Source organism: Podarcis vaucheri (assembly GCF_965113315.1).
Source record: "Podarcis vaucheri genome assembly, chromosome: 2".
NCBI classification, from domain to species: domain Eukaryota; kingdom Metazoa; phylum Chordata; class Lepidosauria; order Squamata; family Lacertidae; genus Podarcis; species Podarcis vaucheri.
In genome coordinates this window covers 129307505-129328074 of record NC_138760.1, presented here as the reverse complement: position 1 = coordinate 129328074, position 20570 = coordinate 129307505, and the positions used below count along the sequence as shown (strand labels likewise).

At 43.3% G+C, this 20570-nt stretch overlaps 2 protein-coding genes across 3 annotated transcripts; both read right to left on the bottom strand.

The window, feature by feature from the left end:
• Nucleotides 1-1171: 1171 nt before the first annotated feature.
• LOC309527363 (vomeronasal type-2 receptor 26-like) lies at nucleotides 1172-7197 on the bottom strand. Of its 2 annotated transcripts, XM_082214151.1 has the most exons (4): nucleotides 6863-7197; nucleotides 5698-5992; nucleotides 3821-4654; nucleotides 1172-1597 (listed from the first exon to the last, which is right to left on the bottom strand). In XM_082214151.1, exons 1-4 carry the CDS (start codon nucleotides 7099-7101, stop codon nucleotides 1361-1363), a joined length of 1605 nt encoding a protein of 534 aa, XP_082070277.1. In that variant the 5' UTR covers nucleotides 7102-7197; the 3' UTR covers nucleotides 1172-1360. The 2 variants fall into 2 exon arrangements, with proteins under 2 accessions (XP_082070277.1, XP_082070278.1); XM_082214152.1 differs by lacking the exon at nucleotides 6863-7197 and having other exon boundaries at nucleotides 5698-6070.
• An 812-nt stretch (nucleotides 7198-8009) lies between these two features.
• Nucleotides 8010-20094, bottom strand: LOC309527283 (vomeronasal type-2 receptor 26-like; the record flags this gene model as incomplete). The annotated part of the gene is made up of 5 exons (XM_082213984.1): nucleotides 8010-9011; nucleotides 9221-9347; nucleotides 10515-10742; nucleotides 16568-17401; nucleotides 19786-20094. The coding sequence occupies 5 exons, from the start codon at nucleotides 20092-20094 to the stop codon at nucleotides 8101-8103; spliced, it is 2409 nt and encodes an 802-aa protein (XP_082070110.1). The 3' UTR covers nucleotides 8010-8100.
• Nucleotides 20095-20570: the final 476 nt, after the last annotated feature.

The window sequence follows — 20570 nt, the reverse complement described above, 5'->3', positions numbered from 1 at the left end:
CAGAGTGGGGAGATTGTGTGGTCTCTGAGAAGGCTGATCAATCACCAAATGACTTATATCAGTGGAACACAATTCATTTACATTGCAATATTGCAAACAGTCTCCCCAACAATCTATAGTAACAACTCAACAACGTGGAAGACACTGCATCACTAAATCTCAAAAGAAAGGTTTGGACAACAGCCTGGATTGGAAGATTGGAATGAAGTCAGGAAAAGCTGCGCTGGTAAATAGACAGTTGGAAAAAATATATTTTTACAAATAAAGCTGTATTTGATGAATGAAAGGACATATGACTTCTGATATGACTGAGAATCGCATAGCCAGGGGCGGAGAACTTTAAAGTGTTAAAAGCAGAAGGCAGAAATATGAAAACAATGAGAAGAGGCAGGACTGAAGATTTGGAGTTATGCTTCAGAGGTCCAGACTATGGGGAACCTGGTAAAATTAATAATTACAATTTGGACTATAATTTGGTCTTTTTTATTTTAGTTTCTTGTTTTTAATTGGATTATGATGCGGATATGTTGATTGGCTGCTTTTATTGGAAAATAAATAAAAATGATTTTTAGAACACACCCACTGAAGTTTCCCTATTCCTTCAAAGCCGTACTTCTCTCACTTGCCTTCCACAGTGGAGACTGTCCCATTTACACAGGGAGCACAATCATAGCAGCAAAGTGGCTCTACTTCCCGGATGACCTTGACATCCCCAATATGACAGCTCTCAGCACATCTGGAATGAGGAACGGTCTGCCCATAAAGAAAGATGGTCAGGAGTTAACGGTCTTTCTATCCATGCAATAATAGTGGAGCCAATAGTCCCAGCTCCTGCCAACCTTGCAGGTCTAAAGCTTACTTGTGCAAGTAGATAAATAGGTGTAGGAAGGTAAACAGCTTTTCCATGCATTCTGGCACTCGTCACAGTGTCCACTTGCACCAGAAGCAGTTTAGTCATTCTGGCCACATGACCCGAAAAAAGCTGTCTACAGACAAATACGGGCTCCCTCAGCTTGAAAGCAGAGATGATCACCACACCCCATAGTTGGATTTGACTGGATTACCTTTGACTGGATTACCTTTACTAAATTGTTCAGGGAATTTTAAACAAAAATAGATTGTGAAGACCTCCAGCAGAACCTCTCCAAACCTCAATGACTGAGCAGTAAATTGGGAAATGTAATTCAATAGAAACAAGAATGAAGTGATGCAAGTTGAGGCAAAAAATATTACCTTCATAAATATGCTCATGGGAGTTGAAGTAGGGATGACTCTTCCTACAAAACTAAAAGCCCCTTTCAATCCAATATCCTCTGTTTTCTTTTTCTTTTTGCATCATAGTCAAATGTATCCGAATGATTTAACCCACCTTATTAAACCAAAGGGGCCACACGATGGCATCCTGATCAATGGTGACTTTTACGTCTGCGGATCCCTCTCTCTCCATACTCCCAACTTTCCCTACGTGAAGGGAGTCATTGGCAAGCATCACAATGTTCACCACATCAAATTCAGCTATCAGGTCCCCACTCTCATCTAAATATACTCCACCCATAGAAGCATTATAGAACTGAAAATCACTCAGGAAACGGTGGAACTGTAATTAGAGAGAATATGGCAGCATTTAAGAAAGTTGGCTATTTCCGCCCAGTTGGTTCACATATAATCTAGGCACCTAGTGGCTATGGAGTATTTTTCTATTTAATGTTCTCCATATACTTGAGGTCTTTCAAAATGAGCTCTTCCTTCAGCTGAGTAGCCTAAGAAATAGGTTCCATCCAAGATCCTGTGAGTTGGGGTTGGAGAGAGTATGGCAGCTCCTCTCAGAGTCCTGCTCCAAGCGGTGGCTGCAGCTGTGGGTCTGGCTGCAGTTGTGGCAGCTACCAGTCAGGCTTTAGACTCGCAGACCAGGCATTTCACGAGGCAGGCTTGTGACCCTTAACCAGAGTGAGAGGCTGGTTGAAAGGGAACTTGGTTTGGTGGAGTTCCCTCTCTGAATGAGAGGCAGTGGGGGGAAAGTAGCTAGGTGGGAAGGGGAGAGCATGGTTGGAGTGGAGGGTGGGCTGGCCACCATCGGGAGTGGAGGCCTTGGTGTTTGGTCTCTGTTCCTTGTTCCACCCTCTCACACCACCAGAGGTTACTAGTAGCAGATCTACTGAGCCCCCTGGTCTGGCGCTGCTACTACTGAATGTCAGATCAGTCCGTATTAAAAACATGCTGTTCCATGATTTGATTGCCTATGAGTGGGCTGATTTGGCTTGCGTTACCAAGAGTTTTTTGAAGCTAATAGTCGCTTGACGGTGGATCTGCAGAACAGTCTCCCTCGGTAGCTTGTGAACGCTCCTTCATTGGAGGTTTTCCAAGAGAGGTTGGATGGACATCTGCAAAGGATGATTTACTTGAGATTCCTGCATTGCAGTATGTGGGGCTAGATGACTTTCAGGGTCCCTTCCAACTCTCCAGTTCCATGATTCTATGATTTGGGTGAGGGAGGTGGGTGGGCCTGACCTTACTTAGCTCTGCCCACCTGAATTTTTGATACTGCCCGAGACTAGACTAGGGGGTCAAGGCAGGGGAGTTGCTGTTAGGATATTTCCGTTCCACCTTAAAAGGGAGCGGGCTTTGTGAGTCAGAGTCTGCGCATGTCCTGTTCACAGGATGTTTATGTTTGCTATTGTTTTCGTTTCTCTCTGTTCTGGAGACACTGACACAGGCAGTCATGTCTTTCTTTGTTCTGATCAATGCAGAATAAAATTTGTAAATAATGCTCTCCTGAGTGCAACTTTCGGCTGTGCATTATCTGCTGATAAAGAGTGTGCATCGGCTCTAGAATGTTCTGGAGCTCATGTCGCTAATTGCTGATACTGCGTGTCTACAGGAGGTCGATGGATCGTCCGGGAGCCGGCTTGAGGGCCTTGATGGACTTTATCTCCCTGGCAGTATCCCAACAGTTGCTATTGTCTACAGGGACACCATCTCCTTGACCAGGGAGCCTCTTGACCTTGGAAAGGGTTTGTGGAGAAACTTTGGAAATAAAAGTCATTGAACTTCTTACATGCAGTAGAATTCTATCTTGCTTTAACTTTGGAATGCTTTGTTTGTCTTTGATAATTAGGAAAGAGTGAGATGATTATTTTGATGAAAATAATTATGATGGTATACCTAGGAAAGTATATGAATGGAGATTTAAAATGAATGTGATACAGAAGGGTCTATCAGTTCTATATGAATCAATTTTCACCTACAGCATTTTATAACCTTATTTATCTCCTTTTTTAATTCTTGCTTTGTTGTTGTTTAGTCATTTAGTCGTTTAGGACTCTTCGTGACCCCATGGACCAGAGCACGCCAGGCACTCCTGTCTTCCACTGCCTCCCACAGTTTGGTCAAACTCATGCTGGTAGCTTCGAGAACACTGTCCAACCATCTCGTCCTCTGCCGTCCCCTTCTCCTTGTGCCCTCCATCTTTCCCAACATCAGGGTCTTTTCCAGGGAGTCTTCTCTTCTCTTCTCATGAGGTGGCCAAAGTATTGGAGCCTCAGCTTCACGATCTGCCCTTCCAGTGAGCACTCAGGGCTGATTTCCTTCAGAATGGATAGGTTTGATCTTCTTGCAGTCCATGGGACTCTCAAGAGTCTCCTCCAGCACCATAATTCAAAAGCATCAATTCTTCGGCGATCAGCCTTCTTTATGGTCCAGCTTAATTCTTGCTTAATTTCTGTTAATTAAAGGAAATGGACCTACAAATCTGTCATTGAACAAATCGTTATTTAAAATGGAACAATGTCCATCCAGAGCATTAGAGAAGAAACATGAATACCTGTGATGCTTGGACTTTTACATCTTCCAACCTGTTCTGATCCATCATCACCACCCTCTTGGGTCTAGAGGAGTACGCAGCATTTAAGGCATGGGCCAGAGCTCGGACCGTGTTGTAAATGCTGTAGGTGTCCTGAAACAGGCTCCTTTCAAGGGCTTCTTGAGGGAAACCTGAAAGGTTCTCCTTCACTCTGCATCGCCTCTGGCCTTTCACAGAAAATACATGCTTTGAATATGAGCAATTATAGCCTTCAGGCCAACATGGATGGAAATTACTATATGGGAAAGAAACTGGCAGATTACCATCATGTTTTGATCTTTTTTTGGTCTGGAAAAATAAAGATAAATATCCATGAATGTGTTTGTTCTCAAGTATTTCCGGAGACATGCCGCAGCTGACATATGAGAAAGCTATTGTTATCCAAACTTTCCCAGTAATGGGTTTCAGGGTTTCACCCACTATTTCTAGTGTATGTGCAGTTTCTGAGGGGGACTGAAAGTCCCCATAGTAAAGAAACACATTGATTCGCCTGTCCATGGAAAGTGAAATCTTCTGCCGGAGCTTTTTGTATGCATTGGCTATAAAAAAGAAGCCTCGTAAAATGGTTTGTGAGAATACAACACAGACACCGCCCTTAGCAAGCACAGGTGCGAAGGTGCTCAGAAACCTTTTTCCATTGTAAGTGTCAGCAGCTATGAGCCCGATCCAAGTCCACCTGAAATGCAGGAGTAGTCTGATAATCCCTAAGCTTGGGGGTGCTTCATCTGGGGTCATACGGTACAGCAAAGGAGATTGCGTTTTGTCAAGCGCATGATGAACAGAAGCATAACTGACCTAGGAAGAAAAGGAAGATATAGAGGGTTTTATTGGTCAACTGGAAATTGTGGTCAGGGAGAGCAATATTCTCCAGTGCTACTCTGGAAAGGAGATGTAGGACACTTATAGGAAACAATACACTCTGGTCAGTGACTGAAATAAATCAATTCATTCATTATAGGCAACAATATAACATGTCTTCAACATCATTTCAACCCAGAATGCCCCCCCACGATGTTTGAAGCTATGTAGAGTTAAGATGTGTTGCATTTTCTACTTTTAACATTTGGTTTGGGGAAAGGGGTCAATTTTTAGTTCAATTGAGTGTTAGTTTCACATGAGTTTCGTTCCTTAGATTTGTTTTTCTGCCCAGTATTTATTATTCCTCCATCTTAAAGTCCCCTGGCAGGTTACCAAAATAGGCTTGTGTGAAGCCATCCCAGAGATGTCTTCTGGAGGCTGCATTTCTGTCCCTCCAAAGTATGATTCATGCTCCATGTAAATTGCTATTTTCCTAGAAAAAGAGGTGCCAAAACTCACCATGAACCCTTGTCCTCTTATTAGGTGCCGGCTGAACAAAGAGTCTGTTTCCCCCTTGTAAGTATAAAGTACTTAGTAGCTCACAGTACACATTTTGTGAGCTTCCTGTTGTAGCTTCTGAGAGGCATCTCTCTTTCCAAAAGGCATGTCCCCCCCCCCCTTAGTCAGCTCTGATGGTGATTCTCTTTCGCAAGCATTCTTCACCCAGCAGTACATATCCTTCAACATAAGAAGAGCCTCCTGGATTCAGGCCAATGGCCCATCTAGTCCTGTTCTCACAGTGGCCAACAAGATGCTTGTAAGAAACCAGCAACTGGCACCCAGAAGCATTGGTGCCTCCAACTAGGAAGGTAGATCACAGTCATCATGCCTAGCATTCATCAATAGCCCTTGCCTTCATAAATTGGTTTAATCCTCTCTTAGAAGCTTCACTGCCTCCTCTGGGAGTGAGTTTCATAATTTGCTTCCTATTCAAAGAAATGGCTGTTCTCTGCATGTTGCCCATGCTAGTGTATTCATACCTGGGGGATTTTGTAGGTTCCTAGCATCGTTGAAATCTGGAGTGAGGTGTCAGAGTTGACCCCTTCAATGAAAACCAAGGGCTTCTTCTGTTTTCCGCAGTGGTAGTTTGGGACATTGGCCCTTCCAGGAGAAAGCAGATCTAGCGTGGCATCATAGGTCATCCTTGCATTGAAATGATTCTCATGGATGTCATAGCCCAGGGTGATGTTGGGTAAGATCCCAGGGTCCTGGTTAATCTCATGGATGGCGATCATGAAGGACAGGAGATTCCAGTATGCTCTTGTCCCTCTTTCCCTGTAATAAACATGAAGCCTAATGTCAGTCTCCGTTCAGTGAAAAGTGTCAAGTCACTGCTTTCTAAGTCCTGGAAGAAATTGCAGCCACAAGAATGAAGCAAAATAGAACTTCCACATCACATAATCAGCCATCTGTGAGTTTGTTGGAAGGTGAACGGCTGCTTGCCAGTTAAGGAGAGATAGAAGCATATTTGAACACTTAAGTGCTGGAAGCAGGGAGTGAATACCACCCTCAAATATATTGAGCAAAAGTTTGTAAAAGGACAGAGCACTAGTTCAAGGGGAGTGGTAGGTTATAAGAGTTTGCTTCCTTATTTATAAAAAAGGTAGAGGAGATGTAAAATAGACACCTTTACAAGTCATATAATTCCTGCTTCTAATTGTTATTGCTGTTCCTATCCTATTTAGTACCAAACTTTCACCCTAAGGTCCCAGGGCAGGTGAACTGTACTGGCTGCAAGTTGATATCTAGACTCAATTCAACGTGATTATATGTTAACTTTAAAAATACATTGTGACAGTTTAATAGCTATAGTCCTGCTTCTTTCAGAGGAGTGCACATCAGGCCATCTTCACATTTCCCAAGTCAAGAAGTTGGGACGCAGATGATCTCTGGCTCTTCATGATTCACCATCAATTTGGTTTTTTTCCAGTGGAAAAAAGTAAGGAGGGAAGCAATGCCTATGCATTTTATGTCTTCAATGGGCAAACTCTAGAAAGCAGGACTTGTCCCTGGCAGATAAGCATTAGAGGCCTGGGCAATCACAGCTGAGCATAATACTATTAGACAAGGTCCAATGTAGATGCCTACCCATTAATCACAATCTTATCTGCTATGCTGAAATTACAAGGGGAAAGTACAGCTTACCTTACAATGTAATTGCAAGGGGGGATAAGGAAATCGTGTTCAGGATGAACGGTCTGTAATGTAGATATGACCCCACTTATGAGGTGGTCTCCTGGCTCATAATAATTCGTTGCATCTGGATGGTCCCTTCTCAAGTTCAATGGGCATTTTGCTTTCCGCATCCTAGAAGCTGCACAGGGAAGCGGCAGCAGCAACAACAACATCCATAAGAGCCTCACTCTGGGTCTGCCTCCTGTCATTACATCTGTTGTCACTGCTCTCAACTTAGCAAGAAGCGAATTAGATGAAGCCCAAAGTCTCCAACAAGACCGAAGCCCCAGAGAAAATGTGAGGAAAGGGAGGATACAAAGCTTTCACACTGGCAGAATCCCTGCCTGCCTGGAAGATAAGTCAAAGCCCTTGATGGTACAAGACGTCTTTAAAAACGCAGCAGGCATTTCAAGCTTTCATTTCTGAAATATCTGTTCTTTGTGTCAAAAGTGGGTACATTTGTGAGTTTTGCCAAGGAATAAATCACTATGATTATGCTAATTATGCAGGGAATATACATCTCTGGAATCACTGTGGAGCTTGAGCAGCAGCTGCAGAGCTAGAAGAAAACATCACAATCTGTTTTCTGATGCTCTAGAGGGTAGGGCCAATGGCTTCAAGTTAAAAGAAAGAAGACTAACTAAACTTCAGGAAAACGTTTCTGACAACAAGAGCCGTTTGAATAGTCCCCCTTGGGAGATTGTGGACTTTCCTTCCTTGGAGGTTTTTAATCATAGAATCATAGAATCATAGAATCATAGAATCATAGAATCATAGAATCATAGAATCATAGAGTTGGAAGAGACCACAAGGGATGACCATCTGTCATGAATGCTTGGTTGAGATTCCTGCATTGCAGAGGGTTGAAATATATGCCCCTTGGGATCCTTCTTCAAACTCCACACTTCCATAATTCTATGATTCTATGTTCACCAGATAAGCCAGAATCAAACTTTTTTTTCAAGACATTTTGGGGCCTGATATGATGAACCTCTGCTGCCTGATGGACTTTTTTTATGCACTTGAAGCCTCCTGTGCCAGTCAAATATTTTATTTCAGAGTATTTGTATCTCTCCCCATCACCTCATACCCTCTCCTGACCAAGTTTTTTGACATTTGAATATTTCATTTTAGAACAGCAAGTGGCTGGATTTTGTTATTGCCTTTCTGTTCACAGATCCCTACAATTGAAAAGAATGTACAAAGAATCAGATGGCATCTTTACTTTTTGTCGCCAGATGCTCCTTTGTATTCAGTCCAGGCCTGAGTAAAATAATGTAGCACTTGGGCATGAAGATGTAGCCCAGAAGCCCAGCACTGGAGGCCAACATAGAGAAGACCTGCACGGCTACCATGTATTTCCCCTTGGTGCTCAGGTAAGTGGGAACAAAGGACACCCAAACACTGCAGAAGACCAACATGCTGAAGGTGATCAGCTTGGCTTCATTGAAGGCCCCAGGCAGCTTCCTGGCTAGGAAAGCCACCACGAAGCAGATGGCAGCCAGGAAACCCATGTAGCCAAGGGCACCATAAAACATGGTAGCAGACCCTACATTACATTGCAGGATAATCTCTGCAGGTTGGGAGTGCATGTCGGAGTCTCGGAATGGGGGAGAAGTCCCCAGCCAGGTTGTGCAGATGACAACTTGGACACTGGAACATGAAAGGACAACAGCATTGGCCAGAGTCTTCCCCAGCCATTTCTTCACCCTGTTCCCTGGCTTTGTGGCCAGAAAAGCCAGCACAACGGTAATGGTTTTGGCCAACAAAGAAGAGACAGCAACTGAGAAGATTAGGACAAATGCAATTTGTTGGAGCAGACAGGTGGCTTTTCTTGGCTGGCCAATGAAGAGCAAGGAGGACAAAAAGGAGAGCAAGAGGGATACAAGGAGGATGTAGGAAAGGTCCCTGTTGTTGGCTTTGACTATGGGAGTTCTTGAATATTTGATGAAAATTCCTAACACCAAGCCTGTGATTAAGGAGAATAACAAGGTAAAGAAAGACAAGAGAATCCCCAAATAGTCTTCATAGGAAAGGAAAGTGATAATCTTGGGAACACATTGATCTCGGTCCTTGTTTGAGTGCTGATCTTCCGGACATTTGGTGCAGTGGTCTGCATCTGAAAGTAAGATGAGTGACTTCAGTACCCAGGGTCTCAAGCAAGGGACATTCCCAGCCCCAGCGGGAGATACTGTGACTTGAATCGGCAATCTGTTGCATGCAAAGCAGATGCCACAACCTTGGGTAAAGGTTTTATTGAGGGGGGGGATAAAATGATACTGTTTTGGACAAGATTACAAAAGTTGCCCTATTCCTTCTCTCACTTGCCTTCCACAGTGGAGATGGTCCCTTTTTCACAGGGAGCACAATCATAGCAGCAAAGTGGCTCTCCTTCCCGGATGACCTTGACATCCCCAATATGACAGCTCTCAGCACATCTGGATTGAGGGATAGTCTGCCCGTAAAGAAAGATGGTCAGGAGTTAGTGGTTTTGTGGGATGTAAAGGTGCAGTCAAGTGCAACCTTCCGACAGAGGACTAACGGCCTCCAGGTTCTAACCGGTTGCTGTGACAACCAGTTTGTCGGTTGCTGGTAGTTTTGAAAGATGACTGCTGAGTTGCAGTCACCTTAGGACCAACTTCCCTCTGGTGTAGTTCATTTGATTGTTATGTAACCTAAGCCTGCCTTCAGGTACACTTCTGTAAACCTGAATGAATCTGAGAGTAAAAAGGTTTTATATTACATGAATCAGATTCGTGTGTGTATTCCTTTATTAGTAGAACTCAGACAAGTCAGCAACAAGCTGATCACTGCATAAACTTATAATTGGGCATTGTTTAACTCTGCTAAAGTAATCCTTCCCACAGGTATGTCTATCTCTGCAATAATACTGGAGCCAATACTCCCAGCTCCTGTCACCTAGCAGTTTGAAAGCATACTAGTTCAAGTAGATAAATAGATACTGCTGCTGTGCGAAGGTAAACGGCATTTCCGTACGCTCTGGTGTCCTATTGCGCCAGAAGCGGTTTAGTCAGTCTGGCCAAATGAGCCAGAAAATCTGTCTACAGACAAATGCCAGCTCCCTTGGGCTGAAAGCAGAGATGAGTGCCACACCCCGTTTTGTATTTGACTGGATTGAACTGGATTGAACTTTACATTTACTAAATTGTTCAGGGAATTTTAAACAAAAATAGATTGTGAAGACCTCCAACAGAACCTCTCCAAAATTGAGTGAATAATAATAATAATAATGATAATAATGATAATGATAATAATAATAATAATAATAATAATAATAATAATAATAATAATAATAATTCATTATTTATACCGCACCCACCTGGGTTTCCCCAGCCACACTGGGTGGCTGCCAATAAAATATTAAAAAACAATAGTCAATCTGTAGACGGATTAAGCAATAAATTGGGAAATGTATTTCAAAGCAAATAAGTGTGAAGTGATGCAGGTTGAGGCAAAAAATATTACTTTCATAAATATGCACCTGGGAATTGAAGTGGGAGTGACTGTTCCTACAAAACTAAAAGCCCCTTTCAATCCAATATCCTCTGTTTTCTTTTTCTTTTTGGATCATAGTCAAATGTATCTGAATGATTTAACCCACCTTATTAAACCAAAGGGGCCACACGATGGCATCCTGATCAATGGTGACTTTTACGCCTGCGGATCCCTCTCTCTCCATACTCCCAACTTTCCCTACGTGAAGGGAGTCATTGGCAAGCATCACAATGTTCACCACGTCAAATTCAGCTATCAGGTCCCCATTGTCATCTAAATATGCTCCACCCATAGAAGCATTGTAGAACTGAAAATCACTCAGGAAACGGTGAAACTAGAATGACAGAGAAGATTTAAGAAAGTTGGCTGTTTCAGCCCAGGTCGTTCACATATTATCTAGGCACGTAGTGGCCATGGAGGGTTTTTCTATTTAATGTTCCCAATATAGTTCTTTTTTTAAAAAAATATTTTCAATGCAAAGTTACCAAAAAAATTACAAAGATAAAATCCTAAAAAATGAACAAACCAACAAAAACAAATCAAAGCAAACAGAAACCAAAAAAGAAAAAACCCACACCTAAAAAAACCATACCCCGCCATCATACTAATCTTTACGTACATATATACATATTGACTTCCTTTCTCTGTTTTCAGACCTCAAACATTTTAATATTTTTGAATTGTTGTGTCTAATGTAAATTACCTCTGTCTTTACACATTTCACACCGCTTTTCGGTTTCTTTAACCCTGCAATGCTTCATTTGCTACATACCGATATACTTACTCCAGAACAATATTTTTTCATATATTCTTTAACACAATCCCATTCCTTTGCTAATTTTTGGTCCGATTGTCCCCTTAAGAATGCTGTGAATCTTGCCGAATTTATAAAATCACAAAGTTTAATTTGCCATTGTTTTATTGATGGGATTTTTTCCCCTTTCCAGTTTTTTGCTATGATAATCCTGGCAGCTGTTGCTGCATAAAGGAATACTTTCCTTTGATTGCCAGGAATGTCTTTTGTAATTATATCTAAAAGGAATGCCTCCCGTTTATTACCAAAATATATTTTAACATCTTTTTGATTTCTTCATATATTTCATTCCAAAATTGTTGAATAGGTCGGCATTCCCACCACATGTGAAACATTGTTCCTATTTCTTTCTTGCATCTCCAACAGGTATTTGATTTTGATTTATAATTTTTTGCCAATTTTAATGTAGTTAAGTACCGTTGGTATATCATTTCCCCAATAAACTTGAGGTCTTTCAGGATGGGTTCTTCCATCAGTTGAGCAGCCTAAGAAATAGGTTTCTTTCAAGATTTGACTGAACATGAGTGGACTGATTTGGCTTGCATTACCAAGAACCTTCTGATGCTAAGAGCTGTTTGACAGACAGACAGACAGAACCCATCCTGAAAGACCTCAAGTGGACTCTCCTTCATTGGAGGTTTGTCAACAGAGGTTGGATGGCCATCTGTCAAGAATGATTTACTCGAGATTCCTGCATTGCAGTATGTGGGACTAGATGACTTTCAGGGTTCCTTCCAATTCTACAATTCCTTGAGTCCATAATTTGGGTGAACAAACTGGGTGTGTCTCACCTTACCTAGCTCTGCCCACCTGAGTTTATGATACTGCTCCAGGCTAGACTAGGGGGTCAAGGCAGGTGTGTTGCTCTTGTCTTTAGAGACACCATCTCCTAGACCAGGGAACCATTTGGCCTTGGAATGGGTTTGTGGAGAAACTTTGGAAATACACTTTATTGAACTTCTTACATGCAGTAGAATGCTATCTTGCTGTTATGATGGCATACCTAGGAATGTATATGAATGGAGATGTAATATGAATGTCATTTCCTTTTAAGGAATCTTTGGTCTTCTCTTTGAAAGGGACACATGATCATTGCTAGCAGTCCATAGTCTTGCAGATCAAGGTAACTATTGAAGGGTCTATTAATTCTGTATCAATCATTTTGACTCAGGTAGGTTGCTGTGTTGGTCTGGCGTAGTAGATTTTATATATATATATATATATATATGCAGGTTTTGGTGTCTTCGGGTGTCTTCCCGTGTAAGAGTCGGGGTGTCTGTGCGACGTTTCGACGAGGTCTCACTCGTCATCTTCAGGCTGGTGCTTTCGGCTTCTTGTTACTGGAACAGAGCAGAATCTGGTGTTTGAGTTCCTATAAATACTGTTGAGGGGTGTGGTGTATAGCCTCCAACGTTCTGGGCAGAGAGGAAGTTCCTAGATTAGTGTGCCTTTTCTTCTTTTGTTCCTTAATTACTTGAGGGATATCTTGAGTGATTTCATGAGTGATATTCTGAATACCACTGGGTGGGTCATTAAGTGTAGATTAGTTGCTAAAGCTTTCGTGTCTTGACCTCTTGAGCTTGTGAAGAGTTTTTCTGAGAAGATGGCTGTGCTGCATTTAGTTGTGCTCTGGCTTGGCTTCGTGTATAGGGGCGAGCTGTGTTCCAGTAACAAGCTCTGTTCCAGTAACAAGAAGCCGAAAGCACCAGCCTGAAGATGACGAGTGAGACCTCGTCGAAACGTCGCACAGACACCCCGACTCTTACACAGGAAGACACCCGAAGACACCCTCAACAGTATTTATAGGAACTCAAACACCAGATTCTGCTCTGTTCCAGTAACAAGAAGCCGAAAGCACCAGCCTGAAGATGACGAGTGAGACCTCGTCGAAACGTCGCACAGACACCCCGACTCTTACACGGGAAGACACCCGAAGACACCAAAACCTGCATTCCTGTACCCGTGAAAATCTACGAAAGCAAATATCTCACCTCTACGGGGAGGAAACCTTCCAGCTGACAAGAACCTACGAGAAACTAGAAATCCGAAGAGCCACCATCTTATGTGATCTCCTGTTCCTACGCAACTGCCGAGACAACAACTTAACTCCCACATGCTTCCAACTTAAATTCCACTCTAAAACCCCAGCTACCGAAAGGATCCTGAAACGAACTGAACTATCCCTAATCAGAAACGAAATACATAAGAAAAGATACCTACTAAACCAAACCAACAAAGATCTGCTCACTCTTCACCTCAAACTATGTAACAAAATCCACCCTGCACTCTGGGACAAATGCAAACAACTAGCCGTCTGGAGAGCTGAAACTGAGACCTCACATAAGACAGACAGACACACCAACAAACTCTACAAACTAGAGAAACGCCAGAAACCCAGCCACCCTCCACAACAACCCATGAAACAAACAGTACATAACATATCAGACAGGATCCTCACCCCAACTGAAACCAAAGTACTCTCCAAAGGTTTCAACTTTGCAGTCGCCCCCAGACGCATCCCCACGGAAAACATCATATGCGGAGTCGAAGCTAGCCTGACCAAAATCGACCCAGATGAAGCCAATAAAATCAGACTTGAAGTCACCAACATCCTTTGCTCCAGCAAACCACCCAGAAGCAATTTACACAAAGAAGAACAGAAAGCACTCACCAACCTGAGGAAAGACAACAACATAATCATTCTCCCAGCAGACAAAGGCAACGCCACTGTTGTGATGAACACATCGGACTACCAAGCAAAACTATCAAATCTACTCCAAGACCCTACCTACCAACCTATAAAAACAGATCCCACCACCTATCTGGAAAAAACCACCAAATCCAAAATAAAAGCCTCTCCTATCAGTGAAGAAATCCAGCTAAGAATCATCCCCAGAGAAAAATCTTCCAGATGCCCCAAACTCTACGGTCTCCCCAAGATACACAAAGAAGGAACACCACTCAGACCAATAGTCAGCTCCATAGGCTCACCTCTACAAAATCTCGCTAAATTTCTCGCTAAGCAACTTCAGCCCTATGCAGAATCCATCGCTTCACACGTTACTAACTCCTTCCAGTTCATAGAAACAATAAAGAAGCAATACCTACATCCCGATGACCTACTTGTGAGCTTCGATGTTGTATCTCTCTTCACTCAGGTGCCCATTAATGAAGCCTTGACAGCCATTCAAAACAAATACAACCCCCCCAAATACATCCTGGACCTGACCAACCACTGCCTAACCAACACGTACTTCATCCACAATGGACAAAGATACAAACAGATAGAAGGAGCACCTATGGGATCACCCCTCTCACCGGTCATCGCAAATTTGTACATGGAACACTTTGAAACCAATGCTTTAGACAAGTCAGAACACAAACCCAAACTTTGGCTCAGATATGTTGACGACACCTTTGTAATTTGGCCACACGGGAAAGAAAAACTAGATAGCTTCCTCACACATCTCAACAGCCTACACCCCAAAATACAATTCACTATGGAAATAGAAGACAACAACCAACTCCCCTCTCTTGACGTCCTAATCTACAAAAAACCTGATGGCTCCCTAGGACACACTATCTACCAGAAAAAAACACACACCAACCGCTACTTACATGCACAATCACACCACCACCCTGCACAAATAAACTCCGTAGCCAAGACTCTCATCTCCAGAACCAAACGCCTGGCTGACAAAGACCACTTGACAACTGAGTTACAGAATCTCTCAAATGTGTTAATCGCCAATGGATACCAGAAAAACAGAGTTACGAAGCTAATCCAAAAAGAAACACCCCCAAAAAACCAAGACACAGAAGAAAACAATGGCATGGCCCTCCTTCCTTATATCAAGGGCACTACAGACAAAATCAGCAAAATCCTCCATAAACACAATATCAAAACAGCCTTCTGCACCAACCAAAAAATAGCCAATATCCTCAAAACCAAGGAGTCTATGAAATACCCTGCAAAGTCTGCCCAGCCACGTACATTGGACAAACAAACAGACGAATAAATGCACGTATCGCAGAACACAAGAATGCCGTCAAAAAAGAAGAAAAAACTTCCTCTCTTTTCCAACACATGAAAGAAACAGGACACGAAATTAATTTTGCAGATTCCAAATTGCTCTTTAACATGGAACATCACCACAAGAGAATAATCATGGAAGCCATCGAGATAGAGAAACACCCTCACAACATGAACAAGCGTGACGACACGTCCCGCCTGCCAGACATCTGGAAATTAGCCCTCCCCACAAAAACCGACACCAGAACCAGAGGCACACAGAACGCCGTCACCAATCAACCACACCAGACCCAAACCCAGACCCTCTCCACAGACATATTACAGACTCCATCCAGTAGCCAAACTATAGTGGCACCTCCGGATGCTGCACCCCCCTGCAATCCCTACACAGATCTAGCTGGCACAAGGCACAAAACCACAGCTCGCCCCTATACACGAAGCCAAGCCAGAGCACAACTAAATGCAGCACAGCCATCTTCTCAGAAAAACTCTTCACAAGCTCAAGAGGTCAAGACACAAAAGCTTTAGCAACTAATCTACACTTAATGACCCACCCAGTGGTATTCAGAATATCACTCATGAAATCACTCAAGATATCCCTCAAGTAATTAAGGAACAAAAGAAGAAGAGGCACACTAATCTAGGAACTTCCTCTCTGCCCAGAACGTTGGAGGCCATACACCACACCCCTCAACAGTATTTATAGGAACTCAAACACCAGATTCTGCTCTGTTCCAGTAACAAGAAGCCGAAAGCACCAGCCTGAAGATGACGAGTGAGACCTCGTCGAAACGTATTTATAGGAACTCAAACACCAGATTCTGCTCTGTTCCAGTAACAAGAAGCCGAAAGCACCAGCCTGAAGATGACGAGTGAGACCTCGTCGAAACGTCGCACAGACACCCCGACTCTTACACGGGAAGACACCCGAAGACACCAAAACCTGCATTCCTGTACCCGTGAAAATCTACGAAAGCAAATATATATATATATATATATATATATTCTCTAGTTGCACCTTGGTAGGTATGAGCTTTGTGTGCATGCACACTTCTTCAGATACCATGTGCATGCACACAAAGCTCATACCAAGAACAAACTTAGTTGGTCTCTAAGGTGCTACTGGACAATTCTTTTATTTTTTAAATCATTTTGATGTACAGTATTTTATAACCTCATTTATCTCCTTTTTTAAATGCTTGGTTAATTTCTGTCAATTAAAGGTAATGGACCTACAAATCTGTCATTGAACCGGCCGTTATTTAAAATGGAACAAAATCCATCCAGATAATTAGAGAAGGAAAATGAATACCTGTGATGCTTGGACCTTTTCATCTTCCAACCTGTTCTGACCCATCATCACCACCCTCTTGGGTCTAGAGGAGTACGCAGCATTTAAGGCATGGGCCAGAGCTCGGACCGTGTTGTAAATGTTGTAGGTGTCCTGAAACAGGCTCCTTTCAAGGATGTCCTGAGGGAACCCTGAAAGGTTCTTCTTTACTTTGCATTGCTTCTGGCCTTTCACAGAAAACACATGCTTTGAATATGAGCAATTATAGCCCCGAGGCCAAAATGGATGGTAATTACTGTAGGTGGAGGAAACTGGCAGATTACCATCATGTTTTGATCTTTTTTTGGTCTGGATAAATAAAGATAGATATCCATGAATGTGCTTGTTCTCAAGACTTTTGGGAGACATGTTGGAGCTGACATATGAGAAAGCTATTGTGATCCAAACTTTCCCAGTAATGGGTTCCAGGGTTTCACTCACTATTTCTATTGTATTTGCAGCTTCTGAGGGGGACTGAGAGTCCCCATAGTAAAGAAACACATTGATTCTCCTGTCCATGGAAAGTGAAATCTTCTTCATCAGCTTTGTGTACTCATCTCCTTTATACAGAATGTCTCGAGGAATGGTTTGTGAGAAAGCAAGGCAGACACCGCCCTTAGCAAGCGCAGGTGCCAGGGTGCTCAGAAACCGTTCTCCATTGTCAGAGTCAGGAGCTATGAGCCCAATCCAAGTCCACCTGAAATGCAGGAGTAGCCTGACAATCCCTGAGGCTGGGGGATCTTCATTTGGGGTCATTCGGTAGAGCAAAGGAGGTTGTTTTTTGTCAAGGGCATGATGAACAGGAGCATAACTGACCTAGGAAGAAAAGGAACATATAGAGGGTTTTCTTGGTCAACTGGAAATTGTGGTGTGATGTCCTGCTTCCTCCACAACTCTTTAAGAAAACATGGAGCAACATTGCTAGATTTAGACCCTAGATCTTATCTGCTGTCCTTTTAAAGTTGCACAATTAGAACAGCAACAACCCACATTCATAAGAACAAGTAATGAAAAACAGCAGAATCTGTTTTAAGAGAGATGGCTTTTGTTGGTGTCAGGGAAGAGCCATCAGAACAGGGGCGGGAAACAGAGGGGCAGTTGTGTTACAGGGAGCCTCTGAAAATATTGCGAAGCAGTTCCTTTTCCGGTGATGAGTAAAACCCCACCTCCAGTGGGGAAGAGGTGAAAGGACCAGAGGGTGCTGGTGGGAGCCTCAGCACCACTCCTGTCGCCCACCCTGCGCAGAAGTCTAAGGCGCAAAGAGGGGAGGAAGAGGCTGGGCGTAACGAGGCTTTTATGCTGGAGAAGGTCCAGGAAACAGGCACTCCCGGATTCTGCTAGCGATTGAAGCAGACATGAACTTTGGGGTTCTGCACTGTAAAAAGTTTGCATCTAAAGAAAACCTGTAAAAGACAGGTCTGAGTCCTGCCTGGTTACTCGTGAGCAGCCACCCTTGCCATCTGACAGTTGGGGCTGTTCTGGGATTAAGAAGTTTTAGGGCAATACTCAACCAGTGACTAGTAGTGTGGGAATCTGTCCCATTTTTCCTATACTGTTTTCCAGATTTAAAATTCCCACCCATTTCACAAAGGTGTTTGCTCTTTGAGAGGAAACATTCCTTTACCATATAGGCCAGGGGTTCCCAAAGTGATGCCCTCCAGATGATATTCAACTCCAACTCCCATGAGCCAATGGGAGCACATGGGTCAGGGAGTTGTAGGGCACCACATGGGCTACTGCTGATATAGGTAGAGAAGCTACTTAAACCAGTGATTTTCAGAGAATGAGTCAGAGATTTGGGTGATTGGGTCAGAGCAGAGGGACCTCATATGTCCAGAAAGTTGTTCAACAGTGGAACAGACATCTTTGGGAGGTGATGGACTCTCTTTCCTTGGATGTTTTTAAGCAGGGGTTGGATGGTCATCTGCCATGGATGCTTTAGTTGAGATTCCTGTATTGCGGGGGGTTGGACTAGATGACCCCCTGGGTCCCTTCCACATTGGCAGAGAAAGGGGGCCAGTGGGGGTGGACTGCCTCCCCCACCCGGGAGCGTGGGGCAACGGGACTACCAAAGTTCACCCAACCATATTTACAGCACCTAAGAGACTCTGCTGCTGCTGCCGCTGCTGCTCTTGCAGCGACCAGCAATTCCTGGGGGGAGAAGGCGGCTCTCCAAGCCAGATGTTTCCTAGCTTATGCTTGCCCACCCACTGCCACCCACACACCTTCAAGGACCAATGAGGAGTCCGACGCTGCCCTACCTGGACGCCCCTGGATGCAAAGATGGCATCCACTGAGCAAGGGGAGGGACAGAAGGTGCCTAGATAGAGGCCCCTAGGAAAGTTAGGAAAATAAAGATTTAAGTACTTATGCTCACAAGGTAAATAAACCAGAAAATAACATTTGCAAGTGTATCTTATTTTTGCTTCTTTTAATAATTTCAATGGGGGGGGGGACAAAAAACATGTCCGCACCGGGTACCATCTGACCTTGCTACGCCACTGATTGAGTTTTAGCTCACTTGAGTGTTAATTTCACATGAGTTTTGTTTTTCTGCCCAATATTTATTTATCCTCCATCTTAAAGTCCCAGAGCAGGTTACAAAAATAGGCTCGTGTAAAGCCATCCCTGAGATGGCTTCTAGAGGCTGCATTTCTGAACCACCAAGATACAATTCCTGCCCCGTGTAAATTGCTGTTTTCCTATTCATATATTTTTTTTAAAAAAAAGAGGTGCGGGAACTCAGCATGAACACCTTTCTTTTCCTCTTAGAAGGTGCCGGCTGGGAAAAAAGCCTGTTTCCCCTTTGTAAGTGTAAAGTACTTAGCAGCTCCTGTGAACCTCCTGTTGTAGCGTCTGAGATGTGTTTGTATTTCCGAAAGGTTTGTTCCCCCCTTAGACTGCTCTGATGGTGACTCTCTTTCTGGAAAAAATCTTCACCCAGCAGGACAAATCCTTCAACATAAGGAAGAGGCTCCTGGATAAGGCCTACGCCCCATCTAGCCCAGCATCCCGTTCACACAGTGGCCGGCCAGATGATTGTAGGAAACCAGCACGAAAGCACTCCTGCCTCATCATAGCTGTCAACTTCACCCTTTTATTGTGAGGAATCCTATTCGGAATAAGGGAATTTCCCTTTAAAAAAAGGAAAAAGTTGACAGCTATGTGCCTCATATGATTCCCAGCAAGTGTATTCATACCTGGGGGATTTTGTAGGTTCCCAGCATATTTGAAATCTGGAGTGAGGTGTCAGAGTTGACCCCTTCAATGAAAACCAAGGGCTTCTTCTCTCTTCCGCAGTGGTAGTTTGGGACATTGGCCCTCCCAGGAGACAGAAGATCTAGTGTGGCGTCATAGGTCATCCTTGCATTGAAATAATTGTCATAGATGTCATAGCCCAGGGTGATGTTGGGTAAGATCCTGGGGTCCTGATTAATCTCATGGATGGCAATCATGAAGGACAGGAGATACCAGTATGCTACCATATCTGCTGCCCTGCAACAAAGCATGAAGCCTAATGTCAGTTTGTTTGTTTGTTTCCTTATTTTTAAAAAAGGAAGAGTAAAATAGAGATCTTTACAAGTCATATAATTCCTGCTTCTAATTGTTATTGCTGTTCTTATCCTATTTAGTACCTACCTTGCACCCTAATGTCCCAGGGCAGGTGAACTGTATTGGCTGCCAGTTGATTTCTAGACTCAATTCAACGTGATTATATGTTAACTTTATAAATACATTGCGACAATTTACGGTAATAGCTATAGTCCTGCTCCTTTCAGAGGAGTGCAGATCAGGCCATCTTTACATGTCCCAAGTTAAGAAGTTGGGATGCAGATGATCTCTGGCTCTTCATGATTCACCATCAATTTGTTTCTTTCCAATGGAAAAAGAAGGGAGGGAATCAATGCACATGCATTTTGTGTCTTCAATGGGCAAGATCTAGAAAGCACAACATATCCCTGGCATAAAAGCATTACAGGCTTGG

Excerpts from the sequence above, each read along its gene's own strand:
- LOC309527363 (XM_082214151.1), bottom strand. The coding sequence starts at position 7,101 with ATGACAGGAGGCAGACCCAGAGTGAGGCTCTTATGGATGTTGTTGTTG. Across the intron at positions 4,655-5,697 it reads GAACCTACAAAATCCCCCAG|GTCAGTTATGCTTCTGTTCA; the intron begins GTATGAATACAC and ends TTTTCTTCCTAG. Across the intron at positions 1,598-3,820 it reads TAAAAGTCCAAGCATCACAG|TTCCACCGTTTCCTGAGTGA; the intron begins GTATTCATGTTT and ends CTCTAATTACAG.